The 24197-nt window shown below is 45.6% G+C and overlaps 1 protein-coding gene and 1 non-coding gene across 2 annotated transcripts in view; one reads left to right on the top strand and one right to left on the bottom strand.

The window, feature by feature from the left end:
* The first annotated feature begins 2469 nt into the window (after nucleotides 1-2469).
* trnar-acg lies at nucleotides 2470-2542 on the top strand. Its single transcript has one exon. It is a non-coding gene; the product is annotated as a tRNA-Arg (tRNA).
* An 11055-nt stretch (nucleotides 2543-13597) lies between these two features.
* LOC109917697 (zinc finger protein 271-like) overlaps nucleotides 13598-24197 on the bottom strand; it is a 41097-nt gene continuing 30497 nt past the window's right edge. Inside the window, exon 3 of the mRNA XM_048619603.1 lies at nucleotides 13598-14599. Coding sequence (XP_048475560.1) covers nucleotides 13698-14599 — 902 coding nt within the window. The 3' untranslated portion in view covers nucleotides 13598-13697. The remainder of the gene's footprint in view (nucleotides 14600-24197) is intronic.

Below are 24197 nucleotides of genomic sequence, written 5' to 3'. Positions count from 1 at the left end.
GACCCTTCATCAGAAATGCATTTCTGATGAAGGGTCTAGGCCCGAAACGTCAGCCTTTCTGCTCCTATGATGCTGCTTAGCTTGCTGTGTTCATCCAGCTCTGCACCTTGTTGTCTCTCATGCATCCAGATAGGATGTTTTCTATGGTGCATCTATAGAAATTCGTAAGAGTACTTGTGGACATACTGAATTTCCTTAGCCACCTGAGGAAGTAGAGATGTTGTTGTGATTTCATGATTGTTACGTTGACACAGGTGGACCACAACAGATTGTTGGTGATCATTGCTCCCTGGATCTTGGTACTCTTCCACCTTCACCTCAGTACCACTGATGCAGACAGGGGCACATGCTCCACTCCACTTCCTGAAGTAAATGACCAGTTCCTTCCTTTTGCTGATGTTGTTGGATAAATTGTTGTCTTCACTCCGTGCCACTAAGCACTCAATCTCTTTCCTGTATTCTGTCTAGTCATTGTTTGAGATCCAACCTCAACAGTGGTGTCGTCAGCAATATTGTAAATGCAGTTGGGGTGGAATTTGGCCACACAGGAAGTAAAGCTGAGATCACAATCAGATCAGCCGTGATATTATAGATGGCAGAGCAGGTTTGAGAGGCCAAGTGTCTTATTTTTGCTGTAGAGTTATATTTTCTGGTGTATCAGTGTGAATAAGCTTGGTGGGAATAGGATCAGTGAAGTAGAAGGTGAGTCTCATAGGTGAGGAGAGCTGTCAGAGATCTTTGTTGTAGATTAGAGAGAAACTCAAAATAAAAGATGCAATTTCTGGAAATGGCTGGTCTCTGATGCTTGTCCAAATTTAAGAAAATGTAGGACTCCCATTAAAATTTTATTGTAAACTGCCTAACCTCTAAATGAGTATACTGTGCCATTTCATTACTTGACTCAGGCGAGCCTTGCAAAGTAACAATTACAGTTTAAAAACTCTCCTGTTTCATCAATCCTAACAATGGAATGTCCACAGAATGTTTTCAATTATCTATAATCCTTTCTCACTAATGCACCAATAAAGGTAGCATTCGTCCTTTCCCAGGTGCTTTGTCCTTTTTAAATTCAGTACAGTATTAACTGGGTGTTAATCCTGTTCCAGTTGTGACTAGCTTCTGGCCATGTCTCCTACTATCTCCGTAATGGTCACTGTGTTACATGATGTAGCATTTTGAGCTTCTACTTCATTCTATTTGTGTATTTGACTCTGTGTCAGTCCATAAACCTCTTTCTCGGGCATGAAACCGTACCTTGTCCTTGTGTTCCAATGCTGCTTTTTTTTACACTGTTTGAATTCTCACTTTTCCTATATGTCACTATCATCCAGATCCTGTATCTTCACTCTGGGTGTGATTACGTACTGATTGTTTGTTAGAAGGAGCTAGTTTATAGTGAGGAATCACCACAATCCTTTTGATTCCTTCAAGAATTGAATGAGGAAGAAAGAGAAAAGAACATCTTATTCAACTAACGCTCTGCATGTCAACTAGCTTTTTTATGTTTCTTTTTCCTCAGATAATTCCGTGCAGAGACACGCACACGCCTAACGGCTTCACAAATAGGGCAACACGATGGAGCAGTAATATTTAAATCAGTCAGATTTTTAATTTCAGGTCCGATTAAGCCAACCATTGGAGGGAAGCAGACAGCTGCTTTTCAAGAGTCCTATTGACACTGCTTAGCTTGTGCCTGCAGTAGGTGCTGTTTGTAAAACTGAGCGCATTTTCACCGTCTGCTCAGAAATAGTAAGAACTGCAGATGCTGGAGTCAGAGGTAACACAGTGTGGAGCTGGAGGAATACAGCAGTCCCGACCCGAAACGTCAACTTTCCTGCTCGTCTGATGCTGCCTGGCCTGCTGTGTTGCTTCAGCTACCTACCGTCTGCTTCTGTCCAAAAGCGTGTACCAGAAACCTGCACTGCCGGTCTGAGGAGTGACAAACGGCAATGGTTTTCAAGAACAGCTTCCTCATGGTGTGCGCTCTTCCCTTATCGCACATAGTGCCCGTGAAAGCGTCTCCCCTTCCCCGCTCAGTCAATTTTCTGGTACCGTACAGCCACTTCCAAACAGCCATAACCCTTCCTGAACTTCCTTCGGAGTCATTCTGAGCACACGCTCTGTGGATTCACTTGCAAATCGATGCCGTTGAGAAGGAGCTGCTGTGTGCTTGATTCCCAATAGTACAAATTTCTCCAGTCCTGTTTGTTTCAAACACATTTTTCTCGCTTAATTGCCTCAAAGGCAGAGTATTTTAAAAATCCCTTTTTGTATACCCCTTCAGTTCCGAAAAAGCAAGACTTTCTCCACTGATGCTGTTTCTCCAGCACTTTCTGTTTTTATATCACGTCTCCAGTATCCACAGTAATTTGTTTTTATTGTAGTGATGACAAAAAATATTTTCAATTTCAGAATAATTCTCAACTTATCTCTGTAGGAGATGACTCATTCGAATAGCAGCTATCGCCAGGGCCAGTGGCGCAATGGATAACGCGTCTGACTACGGATCAGAAGATTGTAGGTTCGACTCCTACCTGGCTCGGATTTGCTTTTATAAATTTGGCTTTGCCACTTTACACCCTGCTTGTGTGTAATTCATTCTCAAATTCTGAAAACTTTGAAATAAACCCTCTCTTTCTCTTGCTCCATAGATACTTTCAAACCTGCTGAGTTTCTCCAGCATTCTCTGTGTTTGTTTTTAAACAACTCCACTTATCCTATCTGGGCAGCAGCATCCGAGTAAATGAAACCTGATACAAAAATATGGCGTCATCATCACTATTTCTGCCACCACCAGTGAGATGCCATCACCAGACACATATTCCCCACCCTTGTCCGCCTTCCGCAGGGACTGTTCCTTCCGGGACACCCTGGTCCACACTTCCTTCACCCCAAACACCTCCCCACAGCCCTACAGCACCTTCCTCTGTAACCGGCAAAGGTGCAACACCTGCCCGTTTATCTCCTTCCTCCCCAGTATCCAAGGGCCCAAACATACCTTCCAGGTGAAGCAACACTTCACCTGCACTTCCCAGAATCTAGTCTACTGCATTCGCTCCTCACAATGTGGTCTCCTCTACATTGGGGAAACGAAGTGCAGACTTGGCGACCGCTTCGCAGAACATCTACGTTCTGCTCGCAAAAAAGACCCTAAACTGCCAGTTGCCTACCACTTCAACGCACCACACTGCTCCCTGGCCAACATCTCTGTCTCTGGCTTGCTGCAGTGTTCCAGCGAAACCCAACGCAAGCTGGAAGAACAACACTTCATTTTCTGCTTGGGGACCCTACAGCCCTCCGGACTCAATATTGAGTTCAATAATTTTAGGGCCTAAACTGTCCCATGTCCCAGCCCCCTAACCCACACACCAGGCCTTGTTACCACATAGCCTGCCATTATACACCCCCTGTTGTTAGTCACTAACAGTCCCCATTAACAACTATTCACCCTCCCAGCCTGATCGTTAGCAACTCCTTTGTCTGTCCAACTGTCTTTCTCTCTCTTTGCGCTCTATCCTATAGCTTACTCCCTACCCCACCCACCTCCCTATTTTCTGCATATAACTGACGTTTTCCCAGCCACCATCAGTTCTGAGGAAGGGTCACCAGACCTGAAACGTTAACTCTGTTTTTTCCTTCACAGGTGCTGCCAGATCTACTGAGCTTCTCCAGCAACTTTGTTTTTGTCCTGATTTACAGCATCCACAGTTTTTTCGGTTTTTACAAAAATAGAAAATGCTGGAGACATCAGCAGATCTGGCAGCACCTGTGGAGTAAAGAAACAAAGTTAGCATTTCGAGCCCTGTGTGACTCTTCGGAACCGCGCAGCATCCCAGCCCCTGGCAGGACAGATAAATTGTAACAATGCCGAGAAAAAACTTGAACTGTGGAAGGCAAATGAGGTGAGTGGAAACCGTCAGCTATGTGGATCGAAGGGAGCAGTCCAGAATGCTGCCTAACTGAATGATGCTGGCTTCCAGTGAGAGCTGAATGTCTGGAATGGGACAGCACTACTGCTCGAAGGACCTCCCTGCAGATTATCAAGGGGAAGTTGTAGAAGTGAAGCTACAATGTGCAGGCTACTTCCAGACAGGCGATGAGGACTTCTGTGGCAAGTGGAATTCAATACAGAAAGGCGTGAGGGGATGTACTTAGGCAGGATAAACAAGACAAGAGGATACATAATGAAGAGTAGAACCCTGGAAAGCATCGAGGACCAGAGGGACTTCAGTGTGTATGTCCGCTGGTGCATTAACATAGGTAGCTAAAGTGGTTAAGAAGGCATATGGGTTAGAGTTTAAGAACAGGAAGGTGATGCTGGAATTGTATAAAACTTCGGTTAGGGCACAGCTAAGGTATTGTGTGCAGTTCTGGAATCCACATTATAGGAGAGATGTGATTGTGCTGAAGAGGGCAGAAAGGAGATTTATCAGGATATTACCTGGACTGGAGAGTTTTGGTTATAAAGAGAGATTACATGGACTGGGGTTGTCTTCCTTGGAGCCTCACTGCCTATGAGAGTGGTGAGGCAGAAACACTCATAACATTTAAGATGTATTTATATGTGCACTTGAAAGGCATCCAAGGTTATGGGCCAAGTGCTGGAAAATGGGATGAGAATAGTTGTGTGGCTGTTTTTGATCTGTGCAAGCTTGATGGGCCAAAGGGCCTTTTTCTATGCGCAGACCTTTATGACTCTATGACAGCAGCATGATAAACTGTAATCCACTTGTCAAGTTAAGAGTTCCACCTTTAGTGAATTGCTGCTTACCACATACTCACATCAAAACAACTGTTCCAGCCTTATTGAAGCAGCTGAACAAAAATTTGCTTTGCTTTCTAGTGACATTCACCACTTTTATAAGGGGCCCATTGAAATAAACCAAGAAAGTTTGCTCATCATTGAACTGGTGGATTATACCATTCCTAGTTACATTATAGTTGGCTTGTTAATCTGGGATGTAATTCTTACTTTGGAAATGCGTTTCACCAAGAAATATGAGCAGTGCTGTGTTAGAATCTCAGATGAGCCCTGATTTCTTAATTCTCTTGTAGCGTGTGGGCATTGCTGGCTGGTCAGCATTTTTTGCCCATCCCCAGTTGCCCTTGAGAAGGAGCTGGTGAGCTGCCTTCTTGAACCATTGTAGTTCACATCCATGTCAACATAGACCCACCCATGCCCTTAGGGAGGGATCTTGACCCAGTGACAGTGAAGGAACAGTGATATATTTCCAGCTTGGAGGGGAACGTGCAGGTGGTGATGTTTTCATGTATCTGTTGCCTTTGTCCTTCGAGATGAAAGTGATTGTGGGCTTGGGAGGTGCTGTCTAAGGACCTTTGATGGATTTCTGTAGTCTATCTTGTAGATAGAACATATTACTGCTACTGACATCGGTGGTGGAGGGAAAGGATGCTTATGGATGTGGTGCCAATTAAGCAGGCTGCTTTGTCCTGCATGGTGTCAAGCTTCTTGAGTGTTCTTTGAGCTGCACTCATCCAGGAAGGTGGACAGTATTCCATCACAGTCCTGACTTGTGCTTTGTAGATAGTGGACAGAGTTTGAGGAGTCAGGAGATGAGTTATTCACTACAGTATTCCTAGCCTATGACCTGCTCTTGTAGATACTGTATTTATATGACTAGTCCGGTTGGGTTTCTTACCAATGATAACTCCCAGAATGTCAATAGTAGGGGATTCAGTGATGGTAACACAATTGAATATCAAAGGGCTGTGGTTAGATTGTCTCTTATTGAAAATGGTCATTGACATGCACTTTTGTGGCATGAATGTTACTTGCCACTTTTCAGCCCAAGCCTGGATATTGTCCAGGACTTGTTGCGTTTGAACATGGACTGCTTCAGTATCTGAGGAATCACGAATGGTGCTGAACATTATGCAATCATGGTGAACATATGCACTTCTGACATTATGGAGGGAAGGCATTGATGAAGCAGCTGAAGATGGCTGGACCTAGTTCACTACCTTGAGGAATTGTTGCAGAGATGTTCTAGAGCTGAGATATCTGACCTCCAACAAACACAGTAATCTTCCTATGTGCCAGGTGTGACTCTAACCTGTGGAGAGATTGCCCCTTTGATTCCACTTTTGCTAGGACTCCTTGATGCCACACTTGGTCAAATGTGGCCTTGATGTTGAGGCCTGTCACTCTTAACTTACCTCTGGAATTCAGCTCTTTTGTTTGTATTTTAAGCAAGGCTGCAATGAGGTCAGGAGCTGAATGGCTGTGGAGGAATGTAAATGGGCATCACTGAGCAGGTTATTGCTGAATAGGTGCTGCTTGATAGCACTGTTGATGACACCTTCCATCACGTTACTGATGATTGAGGTTAAACTGATGAGGTGGTAATTGTCTGGGTTGGATTTGTTCTGCCTTTTATGTAAGAACATACCTGGGTAACTTTTCACATTGTCGGGTAGATGCCAGTGTTGTAACTGTACTGGAAGAGCTTGGCTATGCGAGTGACAAGTTCTGGAGCACAACTTTCAGCAGTATTATCAGAATGTTGTAGGGGCTCTTTCCCTTTGCAGTATCCAGTGCCTCCAACCACTTCTTGATCCTATGTGAAGTGAATTGAATTGGCAGAAGACTGACATCTGTGATGCTGGGGACCACTGGAGGAGGCCAAGATGGATCATCACTTGGCACTTCTGGCTAAAGATTGCACTGACGTACTGGGCTCTCCCATCATTGAAGATGGAGATATTTGTGAAGCCTCTTCCTTGAGTGAGTTGTTTAATTGTCCACCATCATTCACGACTGCAGAGCTTATATATCCATCGGTTGTGGGATCACTTAGCTCTGTCTAAGCTCTTAGCTCTTGGTGCTTATGCTATGCGGCATGCAAGTGGTCCTGTTTGGTAGCTTCACCAGGCTTACACCTTACTTTTAGGTATGCCTGGTGCTGCTGCTGGCATGCTGTCCTGCACTCTGCATTGAACCAGAGTTGATCTCTTGGCATGATGGCAATGGTTGAGTGGGAATGTGGCAGGCCATGAGGTTGCAAAATGTGTTGGAATACAATTCTGCTGCTGTTGATGGCTCACAGTGCTTGGTGGATGCCCAGTCTTGAGTTGCTACATCTCTTCAAAGTCTTTCCCATTTAGCACGGTGATTATGGCACACCACAGGGTGGAACGCATTCTCAATATGAAGGTTGGACTTTGTCTCCACAAGGACTGGATGATTATTTGGATAAAAATAACATGCTAAGGTATGATGAAAAAGCAGAAGATTGATGCTAGGTGATGATGCCTATTTGGAGAGCTGGTACAAGCATGTTGGGCTGAATGTCTTCCTTCTGTGCCCGAAGACTTATATGATTGGGTACCTGTTCCAGTAAGCAGTGGCAATGGTAGCACAGGGAGAGATAGAGGAGGGAGTGATAGAACCAGTCTGGCCCAGGAATAGGTGGGAACACTGCAACCTTGATTCCATGTCAGCAGCTATGTGGCTCTTTCCTCTCTACGTCCTGGGACAAGACCCGGGAGTAAGGCCCCCTGTCAGTGTTAGCGAGTGGAGAATGGTTCCCAACAGAGACAATAAAGAAGAGGTTTCCATTTCTGGGGAACATCAATGAGGATTCTGTGACAGAGAAAACCTTGAGAGGTGGGTGGACAGCATTCACAAACAACTAGTGGAGAACAAATGCTTCCAAAATGAGGATTGTCTATTATTACTTTCTATACTGCAACTGCACAGTCAGCTTTTATAAACTCTGACTAAAAATATTAGGAAGATTGGACTGGCAGACAAAACTCAAACCAAAACTCTCTAACACAATCATTTCAGACATGTATTGTGGTTATCGAAGAAGAAACGTTTGCTCTGATATGGGAAATAAGTTAATTCATGCTTTTGGAAAATCAGTTGCATGGTCTGACAAAAATTGCACCAATCATGGTGGAGAGAAACCATGTGGATATTTTCTGTGTATTGCATTAGATTCTGATCGTCCAGCCAGGAGAGTCAAAATATACCTACACTATGGAGAATCTGTGGAAATATCAGGATAATGTCAGGGATACAGTTACCCACCTGAGCCAGACACACAATGGTGCAGTCACACGTGCAGGAAGGATTCAATCAGACATCCAGCTGCTGACACACCTGTAAGTTTACAAGGGGTCACAGGAATTGGATTCTGGTGGTGTTGCTGCTTTTTTTTATCACATCCAACTGCATCTCCCCTTCATATTGCACTTTCACCACAGTAAACCCTCCTACCGAGAGTTATCAAACAAAACTGCAGAGCCACAAATGAAGAAATGAGGGCAGAAGGGAAAAAAAGCCTGCTTAAAAAAGTAAATTTTTAGGGATCTTAAGAGGGGTTGGTGGGGAGGTGGTGCAGAGAGGTGGAGTGTTCAGGAACAGAATTAAACAGCAAGGGACTCCAGCAGCTGGAAGTACAGCTACCAATTGTGGAGCAAACAAAATATCGGTTATGCAAAATGTAGGCATTAAAGAGGGTAGATATCTTGGGTCTGGGGCTAAAGGAATTGAAAACAATGGTAAGAATATTGAATTTGAGATGAGGTTGGGAGCTCTAGAGAACATTGCATGCTATCTGAATAGGATTTGTTCTGTGTTAGGACATGGCCGAAGAGTTTTGGATGAGCTCAAGATTGTGGAGTTGCCTTATGAGGACAGGCTAGACAGGCCTGGCCTGTATCTTCCGTACTTTAGAAGAGTGACAGGTGGCTTAATTGAGTCATGTAATATCCTGACGGGACTTGACCGAGTGGATATAAAAAGGTTATTTCTTCTAGAACTAGAGGGGGTCACGGTTTGAAAACAATGAGTAATCCACTTAAGGAAAAATAAATTCTTGTAAAGGGTGCATGTCTTTGGAATACCATTCCTCAAATTTAATCTTTAGATATTTTTAAGGCACAGAATGGAAACAGACCCTTTGGTCCAACTCATCCATGCCAACCAAGTTTCCCAAACTAAACTAGTTCCATTTGCCTGTGTTTGGCCCATATCCCTTTAAACCTTTCTTATTCATATCAAAATGTCTTTTAAATATTCTAACTGTACCTGCATCTACCACTTCCTCTGGCAGTTCATTCCAAATATGAACCATCCTCTATGTGTAAAAGTTGCCCTTCATGTCCCTTTTCTCCTCTCACCTTAAAATTATGCGTAGTTTTGAACTCCCCTGCCCCGGGGAAAAGGCCCTTGCTATTCACCTTGTCTATGCCTCTCACGATTTTATAAAACTTTAAAAGGTTACCCTCAACTTCCTACACTCCGGTGAAATAAGTCCCAGCCCACCAGTCCTGATAACATATTTGTAAATCTTTTCTGCACACTTTCTAATTTATAAATATCCTTTCTCAAGTGGCCTCACCAACATCCTGTACAACCTCAACACGATGTCCCAACTCTTATACTTAATGGTCTGAGCAATGAAGGCAAGCATGCCAAACACTTTCTTTACCACCCTATCTACTTATGATGTAATTTTCAAGGAGCTATGTACCTGAACCCTTAGGTCTCTCTGTTCGACAACACTCCCCAGGGCCCTACCATTAACTGTGTAGATCTTGCCCTTGTTCGTCTTACCAAAATGCAACACCTCACATTTATCTAAATTAAACTCCATCTGTCACTCCTCAGCCCATTGGCTCAATTAGATCAAGATCCCTTTGTAATCTTAGACAACCTTCTTCACTGTCTACTGCACCATCAATTTTGGTGTCATCTGCAAACTTACTAACGAAGCCTCCTGCATTCTCATCCAAATCATTTATATAAATGACAAACAGTAGTGTACCTAGCACTGATCCCTGTGGAACACTGCTGGTCACAGGCCTCGAGAATGAAAAAGCAACCCTCCATGACTATCTTCTGTGTCTTACCATCAAGCTATTTTGTATCCAATTGACAAGCTGTCCTAGAATCTCATGTGATCTAACTTTACTAAGCAGTCTACCATGCAGAACCTTGTCAAAGGCCTCATTAAAGCCCATGTAGACAATGTCTACCTCTCTGCCCTCATCTATTTTCTTGGCCACAGCCTCAAAAATCTCAATCAAGTTTGTCAGACACAATTTCCCATGCACAAAGATATGCTATCCCTAATCAGTCCTTGCCTCTGCAAATGTGTGTAAATCCTGTCTCTCAGAATCTCCACCAACAACTTACCTACCACTGATGTCACTCACAAGTCTATAGTTCCCATGCTTCTCCTTGCAGCCTCTCTTAAAGAAAGGCACAACATTAGCCACCCTCTAGTCTTCTGGCACCTCACATGTGGCTGTAGATAATACAAATATCTCTGCTATAGGCCCTGCAATTTCTTCTCTAGCTTCCTAAATTATCCTGAGATACAGTTGATCAGGTCCTGGACATTATTTATCTTCATGCTTTTTAGACCTCCAGAACCTCCTCTTCTGTAATATTGGCTGTTTTCAAGACATCAATATTTATTTCTTTGTGTTCTCCAGCTTCCATGTCTTTCTCAACAGTAAATACTGACACAAAATATTCGTTTAGTATCTCTCCCATCTCCTGTGGTTCCACACACAGACAATGCCCTTAATGTTCTTGTAGAATTCTTTGGATTATCCTTAATCTTATCTGCCAAAGCTATATCATATTCCCTTTTTGCCCTCCTGATTTCCCTCTTAAGAATGCCCCCTACTCTCCTTATATTCTTCAAGAGATTCTCTTGATCCCAGTTGTTTATACCTGACATATGCCTCTTGACCACAGCCTCAATTCTCTAGTCATCATTGTTAACTGCTCCAAACAACCTTACCCTTCACTCAAACAGGAACATACTGCCTCCCAAGAAAATTTTCTTGAACATATTTAACAAATTCCTCCCCATCCAATACCTTACAATATGGCAGTCCTAGGCAAGGTTTAGAAAGTTAAAATCCCCTACTATTATAACCCTATTGAGCTGCCAGTCCTGTCACTCCCTCAGACATGTTTCTGTAATTGTTATGATATCACAGTCCCATGTTCCCATACATGCCGAGGTCATCCGCCTTACCTGTCAGATCTCTTGCATTGAAATAAATGCAGTTTAATTCTTCAGAGCTACCATGTTCTCTTGTCTCCTTGTCTAATTAACTTGCTCTCTTTAACTTCCAAACCATCCTCAGATTTCTCTCTATTCTCACTGCTGCTTAGGATTCTGCACCACCACCACCACCCCAACCCCCACACTAGTTTAAAGGCTCCTGAGTAGCATTAGCAAATCTCCCCACCAGGATACTGGTCCCCCTCCAGTTAAGGTGAAACCTATCCCCTTTAAACAGGTCTCTTCTGCCCCAGAAGATATCTCAGTGATCCAAAAATCTGAATCCCTGCCCATTGCACAATCTCCTCAGCCACTCATTTATCTGCCCTATATCCCTATTCCTTCACTCACTAGCACTTGGCACCAGAAATAATCCAGAGATTACCACCTTTGGCGTCCTGCTTTTTAACTTCCTATGTAACTGCCTATATTCTTTCGGCAAAACCTCATTCCTTTCTCTAGCTATGTCGTTTGTACCAATGTGTACCACAACCTCCGGCTGCTCATTCTCCCCTTTGACAACTTGCTGCAATTGCTCCGAGACGTCCTCGACCCTGACACGAGGGAGGTAACACATCATCCTGAATTCTTGCTCACGGCTGCAGAATTGCCTGTCTGTACCCCTGACTGGAGTGACTCTTATAACAATTGCTCGTTTGGACCTTGACAACCTGCAATTAACAGAAGATTCAAATGTGATACCCAAGACGTGGTTACCACTACTATTTTCCACTTAGAGGCTATCCCCCCAACAGCATCCAAAACGGTATATTTGTTTGAGGGGAATAGGCACAGGAGACTCTTGCACTACCTTCATACCTCTCCTGACAGTCACCCATCTACCTGACTGCACCTGCTGTCTGACTGCCTCTCTAAAGCTACTAATCATCACACTCTGTGCCTCCTGTATGCTTCACAGTGCCTCTCCATATGTAAACAGATTCTTGATTATCATGGGGGTGAAAGATTGTTGGGCTATGCGGGAATGTGGCGTTGAGGTTAAAATCAGATCAATCATGATGTTATTGAATAGTAGGACAGGATCGAAGAGCTGAGTGGCCTGTTTTAATTCTATGTTCTTATGTATGAGTGTGGGAGGTTGGTCAGGACTGCATTGAGATGTTCCAGTCTAAAGGTCGAGTGTGGGAGGCCAGCCAAGTGTTTATTGGGCTAGTCCAGTCTAGAGGGGACAAGGGGGTCCAGTGTAGAAGATCAACCAGGAGTTCATTGGGATAGTTCAGTCTGGAGGGAACAAAAGCAAAGAGAGAGATTTTAAGCAATAAATGAACTGAGGTAAGGGTGGAGTTGTCAGAGAAGTGGGAAGAAGTGATATTTATAATGGCGTGAATATTAGTCAACAACTCATCTGTAGGTCACTATTGAATCAAGGCTGGTTTAGTATCTCACCACTTGGCAGGGAGAAGGATGGAGACAGTTACTCAGGAATGAAATTTGGAGCAAGGATGATAATCAGTGGCTTCAACCTGCCCCAGTATTTAATTGGAGGAAATTTTTGCCACTTGATTACGAGAAGTGGGATGGGCGGTGTGAGAGGAGGTGGTGTTGTCAACATGCGTGAAACCTGACACCTTCAGATGTCTTTGAGGGGAAGCATGTGGATGAGAAATAAGAGGGGACCAATGTCACATCCTCATGGACACATGAGGTAATTGTGCAGAAACAGGAAGAGAACTCATTGCAGATGACAGTCTGGTTGCGATTTAATCTATAAACAAGGAACCAGAGAGTGCTGCTGAACCCTGCTGGACAACAGGAGTTGCAGAAGGATGGTGTGGTAAACTGTATCAAAAACCACAGACAGACTGAGAAGGACATGGAGGGATAGTTCACCTTCCTCACCATCACAGTCATTTGGGACTTTATTCGAGTTTGCTGTTGGGAACGGGCAGACAGCTCAACTGAGGTTGGGAATGGATTTGAGAGGTGACAAAATACTCAGATTTTGGATAGGGAAGGGAGGTTAGAGATTGAACAGGAGGCTTGCAAGGACTTTGGAGACAAGCACTGTTTTCTTGAGGAGACCAGTGATGTCAGCAGATTTGAAGGAAAGTGGGACAGTACTTGATGAGACAGAACAATTAATGTCACCTAACGTGGAGAGTTTGTGTGTGTGTGTGCATGTGTGTGTGCATATGTGTGTGTGTGTGTGTGTGTGTTGGGGTGGGGGGGCGGCAGGGGGTTTCAAGAACAAGATGGTGTCAGGGCAGGCACAGGAGAGAGCAGACAGAAGCGAGTTCATGACTCAGACAAGGGAAAACTTTAGAGACAGTTTGACCCAGTGGGGACTGGAAGTAAGGGAAAAAGCAGATAGCAGTTGCTTCCCAGGATTGGGAAGGCAGTATCATCTCAATCTTAGTGACAAAGAATCTCCACGAGTTCCCCTCGCTTGTTGTCGAAGGGGAAGTTGGAGCAAAAACGGAGAGGGAGAGCCCCTTAAAAGGAACTAATTTATGGTACAGATATTACAATGATTCAACATACCGTACTTAACATCAAAGTACTTTATTTGACTTCTAGGCAGAATTCTAACACCTATAACTGGACTGGAGTTTATTAACATCAGTAGAAACAGAACCAAACAAACACCGTTCATTCCAGGAAGTGACCATCAGCAAAATCCCATCACTGTAGCTTCAGGTGAATTCGCCGGTGACTCAGCAGGTGCGATGATGTAGTAAATCTCTTCCCACATTCGGAGCAATTGAACGGCTTCTCTCCAGTGTGAACTCGCTGGTGAGTCAGCAGGTCAGATGATTGAGTGAATCCCTTCCCACACTCAGAGCAAGTAAATGGTCTCTCCCTAGTGTGAACTCGCTGGTGTGTCAGGAGCTGAGATGACTGACTGAATCCCTTTCCGCACTCAGAGCAGATGAACGGTCTCTCTCCAGTGTGAATTCGCTGGTGTTTAGTCAGGTCAAATGACAGCCAGAATCCAGTCCCACAGTGACAGCACCTGAAGGGTCTCTCATCAGTGTGAACACGTTGATGGGACATCAGCTCCCCAGAGCTTTTATAGCATTTCCCGCAGTCTGAGCATTTATAAGGTCTCTCTCCAGTGTGAACTCTCTCATGTCTCAGCACGTGGGATAACTGAGTGAACCCCTTCCCACACATGGAGCAGATGAATGGCCTCTCCCCAGTGTGAATTCGCTGATGCACTGTGAGTTGAGATGATTGCCTGAACCCAGTCCCACAGTGAAAGCACCTGAAGGGTCTCTCATTGGTGTGAACCCGTTGATGAAACATCAGATCTCCAGAGCGTTTGTAACATTTTTCACAGTCTGTGCATTTGAATGGTCTTTCTCCAGTGTGAACCCGCTGGTGTGTCAGCAGACTGGATGACTGAGTGAATCCTTTCCCACAGACAGAGCAAGTTAAAGGCTTCTCCCTTGTGTGAGTATATTGATGAGTATCCACCTCAGATTGGTAAGTGAATTCCTCCTCACTGACACCACATTTCAACAGTTGCTCCTCAGTGTGACTGCATTGGTGAACAGTGCTATTTTCTTCCATGTTCAAAAATCCTGTGAAATTGACAAAACAGAAAGAAAAAGTGAGTGAGTACCCACCAAAATACAAAGGCAGGTTGTGAAGTGGAGCTGAATGAATCTGATCGTTTGTGGGACTGGCTCCAGGAAAAATTCACATGTAAGCTGCTGAATTGTCAGAAACTGTGTCACTCTTGCCCTTTAGGAAAGAAAATCTGCCACTTGGTCTGGATCTACACAAGCCTCTGACCTTTATGGGACGGGAGACGGAGTGAAGGAGTGAGCTGGGAGAAGCAGGGGTGAAGGAGACAAAGTTTATCTTTCTACAATTTGACCAGAAATTCAAAAGAATCTCCCACATTGTCAACCTCCACCAATGAGAAGGATAAAGGTGACAGGTGAACGTGAACATTATCAGCTCCAATTCGCACACAGTCCTGACAGTCCTCCAGTCTAGATCATCAGAAATTTCCCCCTTTAAATATTGGGAGGATCAAAGTGATTGTCTCAGTCTCAGCTATAAACTCTACTTTCTAGCCACCAACTCCATCCCACTCCCTTGTAATTGTCTGAGGCTGAACTAGACTGTTCTCAGCATTGTGAAATATTTCACCCTGTGATGCCCCCATCATCACCAAAATGCCAATTTCCACCTCAGTGACATCACCTGACTCCAACCTCATCTAAGCTATCAGTTCTGAGGAAGAGTCACCAGACCCGAAATGTTAACTCTGTTTTTTCCTTCACAGATGCTGCCAGACCTGCTGAGCTTTTCCAGCAACTTTGTTTTTGTTTCATCTAAGCTCATCTGCTGCTGAAACTCTCTTCTATTCCCTTGTTAGCTCAACACTTAATTCAACATATTCCTGGCTGGCCTCCAACATTCAACTTCCCAGTCATTTAAAACTCTGCTGCCAATGTGCTTCCTCTCCCATAGTCTTGTTCACCCATCATTGTCTGTGCTCATTGACCTATAAAGGCTCCCATTTGCAAAGCATGGACATATTTAAAATTTTCACTCTGGTTTTCCACCTTGGCTGTGATCCTTCCTAATCTCTTCCAGCCCTACAACCCATTGAGATCTCTGCACTCACGGAATTCCAGTTTCTTAGGCATTCCATAACCTAATCTCTCCATTATAGGTGGTTGTTCTTTCAGTTCACTGGGTCCAAGCTCTGGAATTCCCTCCTAAACCATTCCATCTCACTTTCCTTTTAAGGTACTAATTGAAAAATATCTTTTTGACCAAATATTTAGACTTCTGCCTTAAAACAACTTTATGTGGCTTGATGTCAAACGCTGCTTTGTAAAAATTTCCTGTGAAATGCCTTGGGACATTATATTTCTTTAAAAGTGTTGTGACCTGGACATGCACCATAAGACATAAGACCAGAAATTAAGCCAATCAGCCATTCGAGTCTGCTCTGCCATTCAATCATGACTGATAAGTTTCTCAACCCCATTCTCCCACTTTCTCCCCTTGATCCCCTTGACAATCAAGAACCTATCTATTTCTGTCTTAAACGTACTCAATGACCTGGCCTCCACAGCCTTCTGTGGCAGTGAATTCCATAGATTCACCACTCTTTGGCTGAAGAAGTTTCTCCTTATCTCCATTCTAAAAGGTCTTCCCTTTACTCTAAGGCTGTGCCCTCGGGTCCTAGTCTCTCCTACCAATGGAAACATCATCCTACCATCTACTCTATTGAGGCCTTTCAGTATTCTGTAAGTTTCAATTAGATCCCTCCTCATCCTTCTAAACTCCATCGAGTATAGACCCAGAGTCCTCAAATGCTTCTCATATGTTAAGTTTTTCATTCCTGGGACCATTCTGGTGAACCTCCTCTGAACCTGTTCCAGGGCCAGTACATATTTCCTGAGATATGGGGCCCAAAACTGCGCACAAAACTCCAAATGTGGCCTGACCAGAGCCTTATAGAGCCTCAGAAGTATGTCCCTGCTTTTATACTCAAGTCCTCTCAAAATAAATGCCAAAGTTGCACTTGCCTTCCTAACTACTGACTTAACCTGCAAGTTTACCTTGAGAGAATCCTGGACTAGAACTCCCAAGTCTCTTTGTACTTCAGACTTCTAATTTTCTTCCCATTTAGAAAATAGTCCATGCTTCTATTCTTCTTACCAAAGTGCATGACCTCAAACTTTTCCACGTTGTACTCCATCTGCCACATCTTTGCCCACTCTCCTAACCTGTCCAAATCTTTCTGCAGCCTCCCCGCATCCTCAATACTACCTGTCCCTCTATCTATCTTTGTATCATCTGCAAACTTAGCCAGAATGCCTTCAGTTCCTTCATCTAGATCATTAATGTATAAAGTAAAAAGTTGTGTTCCCAACACTGACCCTTGTGGAACACCACTTGTCACTGGCTGCCATCCTGAGAAAGACCCTTTTATCCCCACTCTCTGCTTTCTGCCAGTCAATCTTCTATCCGTGCTAGTACCTTGCCACTAACACCATGGGCCCTTCTCTTACTCAGCAGCCTCCAGTACGGCACCTTGTCAAAGGCCTTCTTGATGTCCAAGTAGTGACTCTCCTTGGTCTAACCTGCTTGTTACTTCCTCAAAGAATTCTAACAGATTTGTCAGGCATGACCTCCCCTTGATGAAGCCCTGCTAACTTTGCCCTATTTTACCATGCACTTCCAAGTATTCAGAAATCTCATCCTTCACAATGGGCTCTAAAATCTTACCCACAACTGAGGTTAGTCTAATTGGCCTGTAATTTTCAGCCTTTTGCCTTTCTCCCTTTTTAAACAGGAGTGGCATGTTAATAATTTTCCAGTCCTCTGGGACCCTCCCTGACTCTAGCAATTCCTGAAAGATCACCACTAACGCCTCCACTATCTCTTCAGCTACCTCCTTAAGAACTCTGGGGTGTAGTCCATCTGGTCCTGGTGGTTTATCCACCTTCAGGCCATTCTGTTTTTCAAGTACCTTCTCCTTGGTGATGGCCACCATTCTCAGCTCTGCCCCCTGACTCTCAAATTTTTGGGATATTACTTGTGTCTTCCACTGTGATGACTGACGCAAAGTAATTATTCAGTACCTCAGCAATTTCCTTGTCCCCCACTACTATCTCTCCAGCATCATTTTCCAGCGGTCCAATGTCCACTTTTGCCTCTCTTTTCCCCTTTATATATCTAAAGAAACTCTTACAGTCCTCCCTTATATTACTGGCTAGCTTAGCCTTATATTTAATCTTCCCCCTCCTTATTTCTTTTTTGTGGGCCTCTGCTGGTCTTTGTAAGCTTCCCAATCATCTGGTTTTCTACTGCCCTTCGCCACATTATATGCTTTCTCTTTTGATTTTATGTTATCCCTGACTTCACTAGTCAGCCATGGTTGCCTCATTGTCCCTGTACCAAGTTTCTTTTTCCTAGGGGTGAATTTTTGCTGTGTCTCCTGAATTACTCCCAGAAACTCCTGTCATTGCTGTTCCACTGTGTTTCCTGCTAGGCTCCTCTCCCAGTCAATGCTGCCCAGCCCTCCCTCATGCCTCTGAAGTTGCCTTTGTTCAGCTATAATACCATTACCTCTGATTCTATCTTCTCCCTCTCAAATTGCAGAGTAAATTCAATCATATTATGATCACTGCCTCCTAAGGGTTCCTTCACCTTAAGCTCCCTTATCAAGTCTGCCTCATTGCACAGCACTAAATCCAGTATTGCCTGTTCCCTAGTGGGCTCTACCACAAGCTGCTCTAAAAAGCCATCTCGTAGACATTCCACAAATTCCTTTTCTTGCAATCCTCTACCAACCTAATTTTCCCAGTCCACCTGTATATTGAAATCCCTCATGTTCACCATCACTTTGCCTTTCTTACATACCTTTTCTATCTCCCCGGTGTATCTTGTGCCCAGTTTGGAGGCCTGTACATAATTCCAAGTATATGAGCAGAAAGGCTGACGTTTCGGGCCTAGACCCTTCATCAGAAAAGGGGGAGGGGAAGCGGGTTCTGAAATAAATAGGGAGAGAGTGGGAGGCGGATAGAAGATGGATAGAGGAGAGGATAGGTGGAGAGGAAACAAACAGGTCGAAGAGGCGAAGATGGAGCCAGTAAAGGTGAGTGTAGGTGGGGAGTTAGGGAGGGGATAGGTCAGTCCAGGGAGGACGGACAGGTCAAGGGGGCGGGATGAGGTTAGTCGGTAGGAGATGGGGGTGTGGCTTGAGGTGGGAGGAGGGGATAGGTGGGAGGAAGAACAGGTTAGGGAGGCGGGGACGAGCTGGACTGGTTTTGGGATGCGGTAGGGGGAGGGGAGATTTTGAAGCTTGTGAAATCTGACAGCTGACGCCGACGTCGCTCCGCCCACAACCTCCACAGCCAGCAGCTCCAGAGGGGACACTAGCACCCAGCCCTGCCGAGTCTTCACCATCTCCCCAGACCTCCCCCTAACTGAGGATGAACGGTCAGTCCTCAGCAAAGGGCTCACCTTCGTCCCCCTCCACCCACAGATCAATGAATACCGCTCACGCTTGGACATAGAGCAGTTTTTCCGCCGCCTCCGCCTCCACGCTTACTTCTTCAACCGTGAACCTAACCCTCCCTCTACTGACCCCTTCTCCCTCTTCCAACACACCCCCTCCTCCTGGACACCACCCCAAGGCCTCCTAACCTCCCTCAACCTCTTCATCTCCAACTGCCGTTGAGACATCAATCGCCTCGACCTCTCCACCCCTCTCACCCACTCCAACCTCTCCCCCGCAGAACGTGCAGCCCTCCGCTCCCTCCACTCCAATCCCAACCTCACCACAAAACCCGCGGACAAGGGAGGCGCAGTTGTAGTATGGCGCACTGACCTCTACATCGCCGAGGCCAGACGCCAACTCTCCGACACCTCCTCCTACCGTCCCCTTGATCATGATCCCACCCCTGAGCACCAAACCATCATCTCCCAAATCATCCACAACCTCATCACCTCAGGTGACTTCCCACCCACGGCCTCCAACCTCATCGTTCCCCAACCCCGCACTGCCCCACACTATCTCCTTCCCAAAATCCACAAACCTGAATGCCCTGGTCGACTCATTGTCTCCGCCTGCTCCTGTCCCACCGAACTGATCTCCAACTATCTGGACTCCATTTTCTCCCCCTTGGTCCAGGAACTCCCTACCTATGTCCGTGACACCACCCACGCCCTCCACCTCCTCTAGAACTTCCAATTCCCCGGTCCCCAAAACCTCGTCCAGTCCCTCTACGCCTGCATTCCCCATGCAGATGGCCTAAAGGCCCTCCGCTTCTTCCTGTCCCGCAGGCCCAACCAGTCCCCCTCCACTGACACCCTCATCCGCTGAGCCGAACTCGTCCTCACCCTCAACAACTTCTCTTTCAATTCCTCCCACTTCCTACAGACAAAGGGGGTGGCATGGCTACCCGCATGGGCCCAAGCTACGCCTGCCTCTTTGTAGGTTACGTGGAACAATCCCTCTTCCGTACCTACACCGGCCCTAAACCCCACCTCTTCCTCCATTACATTGATGACTGTATCGGCGCCGCCTTGTGCTCCCACGAGGAGCTCGAACAGTTCATCCACTTCACTAACACCTTCCACCCCAACCTTAAGTTTACCTGGACCATCTCTAACACCACTCTCCCCTTCCTGGACCTCTCTGTCTTCATATTGGGCAACCACCTAGAAACCGATATTCATTTCTAGCCCACTGACTCCCACAGCTACCTAGAATACTCCTCCTCCCACCCACCTTCCTGCAAAAATGCTATCCCCTATTCCCAATTCGTTCACCTCCGCCGCATCTGCTCCCAGGATGAGGCATTCCACTCCCGTACATCTCAGTTGTCCTCGTTTTTCAAGGACCGTAACTTCCCCCCCTCAGTGGTCGAGAACGCCCTCAACCGTGTTTCCCACATCTCCCGCAACTCATCCCTCACACCCCGTCCACGCAATAAGAGCCAAAAAAGAATCCCCCTCGTCCTCACGTACCACCCCACCAACCTCCGGATCCAATGCATCATCCTCCGACACTTCCGCCATCTGCAATCCAACCCCACCACCAAAGGCATCTTTCCCTCCCCACCCTTATCTGCTTTCCGGAGGGACCACTCTCTCCGTGACTCCCTTGTCCGCTCCACACTCCCCTCCAGCCCCACCACACCCGGCACTTTTCCCTGCAACCGCAGGAAGTGCGACACCTGCCCCCATACCTCCTCCCTCACCCCTATCATAGGCCCCAAGAAGACTTTCCACATCAAGCAGATGTTCACCGCTGTACCCGGTGTGGCTTCCTCTACATCGGGGAAACCAAGCGGAGGCTCGGGGACCGCTTTGCAGAACACCTACGCTCGGTTCGCAATAAACAACTGCACCTCCCAGTCGCGAACCATTTCAACTCCCCCTCCCGTTCCTCAGACGACATGTCCATCCTGGGCCTCCTGCAGTGCCACAACAATGCCACCCGAAGGTTGCAGGAACAGCAACTCATATTCCGCTTGGGAACCCTGCAGCCCAATGGTATCAATGTGGATTTCACAAGCTTCAGAATCTCCCCTCCCTCTACCGCATCCCAAAACCAGTCCAGCTCATCCCCGCCTCCCTAACCTGTTCTTCCTCCCACCTATCCCCTCCTCCCACCTCAAGCCGCACCCCCATCTCCTACCGACTAACCTCATCCCGCCCCCTTGACCTGTCCGTCCTCCCTGGACTGACCTATCCCCTCCCTAACTCCCCACCTCCACTCACCTTTACTGGCTCCATCCCCGCCTCTTCGACCTGTTTGTTTCCTCTCCATCTATCCTATCCTCTATCCATCTTCTATCCGCCTCCCACTCTCTCCCTATTTATTTCAGAACCCCCTTCCTCTCCCCCTTTTCTGATGAAGGGTCTAGGCCCAAAACTGCTCCTATGATGCTGCTTGGCCTGCTGTGTTCATCCAGCCCTGCACCTTGTTGTCTCGGATTCTCCAGCATCTGCAGTTCCTACTATCCATAATTCCAAGTATGGTTTTTTTACCTCTGCGGTTCCTCAACTCTACGCACACAGATTCTATACCATCTGACCCTAATTCATTTCTTATTATTGATTTAATTTCATTTCATACTAATAAGGCAACCCCACTCCCTCTGCCCACCTGCCTGTCTTTTCGATAAGATGTAAATCCTTGGATATTCAGGTCCTTGCAGCCATGTCTCCATGATACTCACCATGTCATATCTACCAATTTTGATCTGCGCCACAAGCTCATTTACCTTCTTTCTTATACTGTGTGCATTCAGATATAACACCTTCAGTCCTGTATTAACCGTCCCTCTTCTCATTGTCACTTGTTTATCCAGTGTGCTTGAAGTTTGATTCCTAACCCTTTCCAAACACTCTGTCCTATTTGTGTCTGTGCTGGAGACTTCAATAACCTCTCCTGAATTCCCCTTTCCCGTCATTTTTTTCATATTTTTCCACACAGTGGAATCTACTGTTACAGATGTTAACCTGCTGTTTTGTTCCCCACTGGGGCAAGTTTTACCCATCCCTTCCCCCCAACTTATGAGTTTAAAGTCCTGTTGACCAACCTATTTGTCCTTTTCGCTAGAACACTGGTCCCAGCTCGGTTCAGGTGGAGACTGTTCCAGTGGTACAGATCCCTCCTGTTCCAGTACTGATGTCAGTGCCCCATGAAAAGGAACTTCTCTCTCCCACGCCACTCCTTTAGCCACATTTTTACTTCCCTTATTCTTGTGCCAATTTGCATGTGGCTCAGGCAGTAAACTGGAGATTATAACCCTCAAGGACCTGTTCTTTAATTTCGTTCCTAGCTCCCGATAATCCCTGAATAGGTCCCCTTTCCTAGTCTTGCCTATGTTGTTTGTTCTGACGTGGACTGCAATAACTGGATCCTCCCCCTCCCTCTCCCTCTCCCTCTCCCTCTCCAATATCCTTTCAAGCCGGTCAGAGATATCCCTTACCCTGGCACCGAACAGGCAACACACCATGCAGACTCTCGATCCTGCTTACAAAGAATACCGTCTATTCTCCTGATTATACAACTACCACTTCTCTTTTTGCTTCCCCCCTCAAGTGGCCTCCTGTGCCACAGTGCAGTGGTCAGTTGGCTCACCCTCCCTACAGCCCTTTTACTCATCCACACAGGGAGCAAATACCTTGTACCAATTGGACAAGGTCAAGAGCTTGACAACACTTCCTCCACAAACCCCTGTTTGGTAGTGGTGACTGCGCTGATGCAAATCTTCACCCCAACCGCCAATCAGCATCGTCACCGCCCTCTAGAATAAAAATTAGTGTTGTTGACCTAGACATGCACCACTGCTCCTTCACCTTAATGAAATTTATGTAATTTCTTACCCGACAGCAGTGTGGCAGCACCTTCACCACATGGACTGCAGTGACTCAAGAGGGTCAAACATCATCTTCTCCTTGTGTATCTTTGGATAGGCAGTGTCTGCTGGTAACTGCGCAGAGATAAACAAAATTAACATTTCACCAAGTATAGAAAGAATTACAGGGAATAAAAATGCTGCAGCACATTTTCAGGGGATGGGTAGCAAGGGAAACCTCATTTAGATAAGGTTAGCAAAAGTAACAGTGAAATACTAACAGAACTAAAATACATGCATGATTAGAGGCAGGGGAAGTTAGACAGAGGTGACCAGGGAGGGCAAACTTGAAGCATAGCAATGGATCTACAGCAAGGGAGTTACACCAGCCCAGAGCCTTGGAACATCTCTCATAATAGAATCTAGTGACAAAAGGTCTAAACTGAAGGTAAATTGACAAAAAAACTCACATCTGAAGCAATTTTAGTTTTCAATATTTGAATCCTCTGCTGGAGTCTGCAACTGATTATCAAAAGGACAGGAGTCAGAAAAAAAAAGCTCTAAGTTGAAGAAATATTAAGGAGCAATTGTGATGCCACCACACAATTGTCAGCATGTGATAATCTGTCAACCACGTGAACACATAATACATAAGTCTGCACAAGCCAGTGATCACAGCACATTATGACGGATGTGGGGGTCCTTGAAAGGGTGTAGAAGATATTTATCAGGATGTTTTAAAGGACGACAAATTTTAGTGACAAGGTAAGATTCGTGAAACTGGGGTTATCCTCCTTGTAGCAACGGAGACTGAGGGGTGATTTGATAAAAGTGTGCCAGTGTATGACTGATTCAGATAAGATGTACCCATTAGCTTATTGCAACATAATTACAGACAAATTTAAGATATTGGCAACAGGAAGATTGGGAATCCTTTTCTCCCCTTAATGGGAAAAACTTAGAACTCAGTGCTTACAAACAAAGGTGCATTACATCCAGGTCCAGATTAATTAAGTGATGATTAAAGATTAAAGTTTTTTTGTTTCAGTTTGCTGTGTGTTAATCCTCTCCTTCTACTCCCCCTGTAAAAGGATTTTCCAACATTCGTTCCTGTTAGTCCAGGAGACAAATTCATAACACTCTCTCATGTTTCTCCATGCCCAGGATGGACAAACATACATTATAGAATAGAGATAGTAGGAACTGCAGATGCTGGAGAATCCGAGACAACAAGGTGCAGGGCTGGATGAACACAGCAGGCCAAGCAGCATCATAGGAGCAGAGAGGCTGACGTTTCGGGCCTAGACCCTTCATCAGAAAAGCTTTTCTGATG

This window comes from Rhincodon typus, chromosome 43 (genome assembly GCF_021869965.1).
Source record: "Rhincodon typus isolate 14 chromosome 43, sRhiTyp1.1, whole genome shotgun sequence".
NCBI lineage: Eukaryota > Metazoa > Chordata > Chondrichthyes > Orectolobiformes > Rhincodontidae > Rhincodon > Rhincodon typus.
Note: the sequence above shows the minus strand (reverse complement) of the source record. Positions and strands in the feature narration are given on the sequence as shown.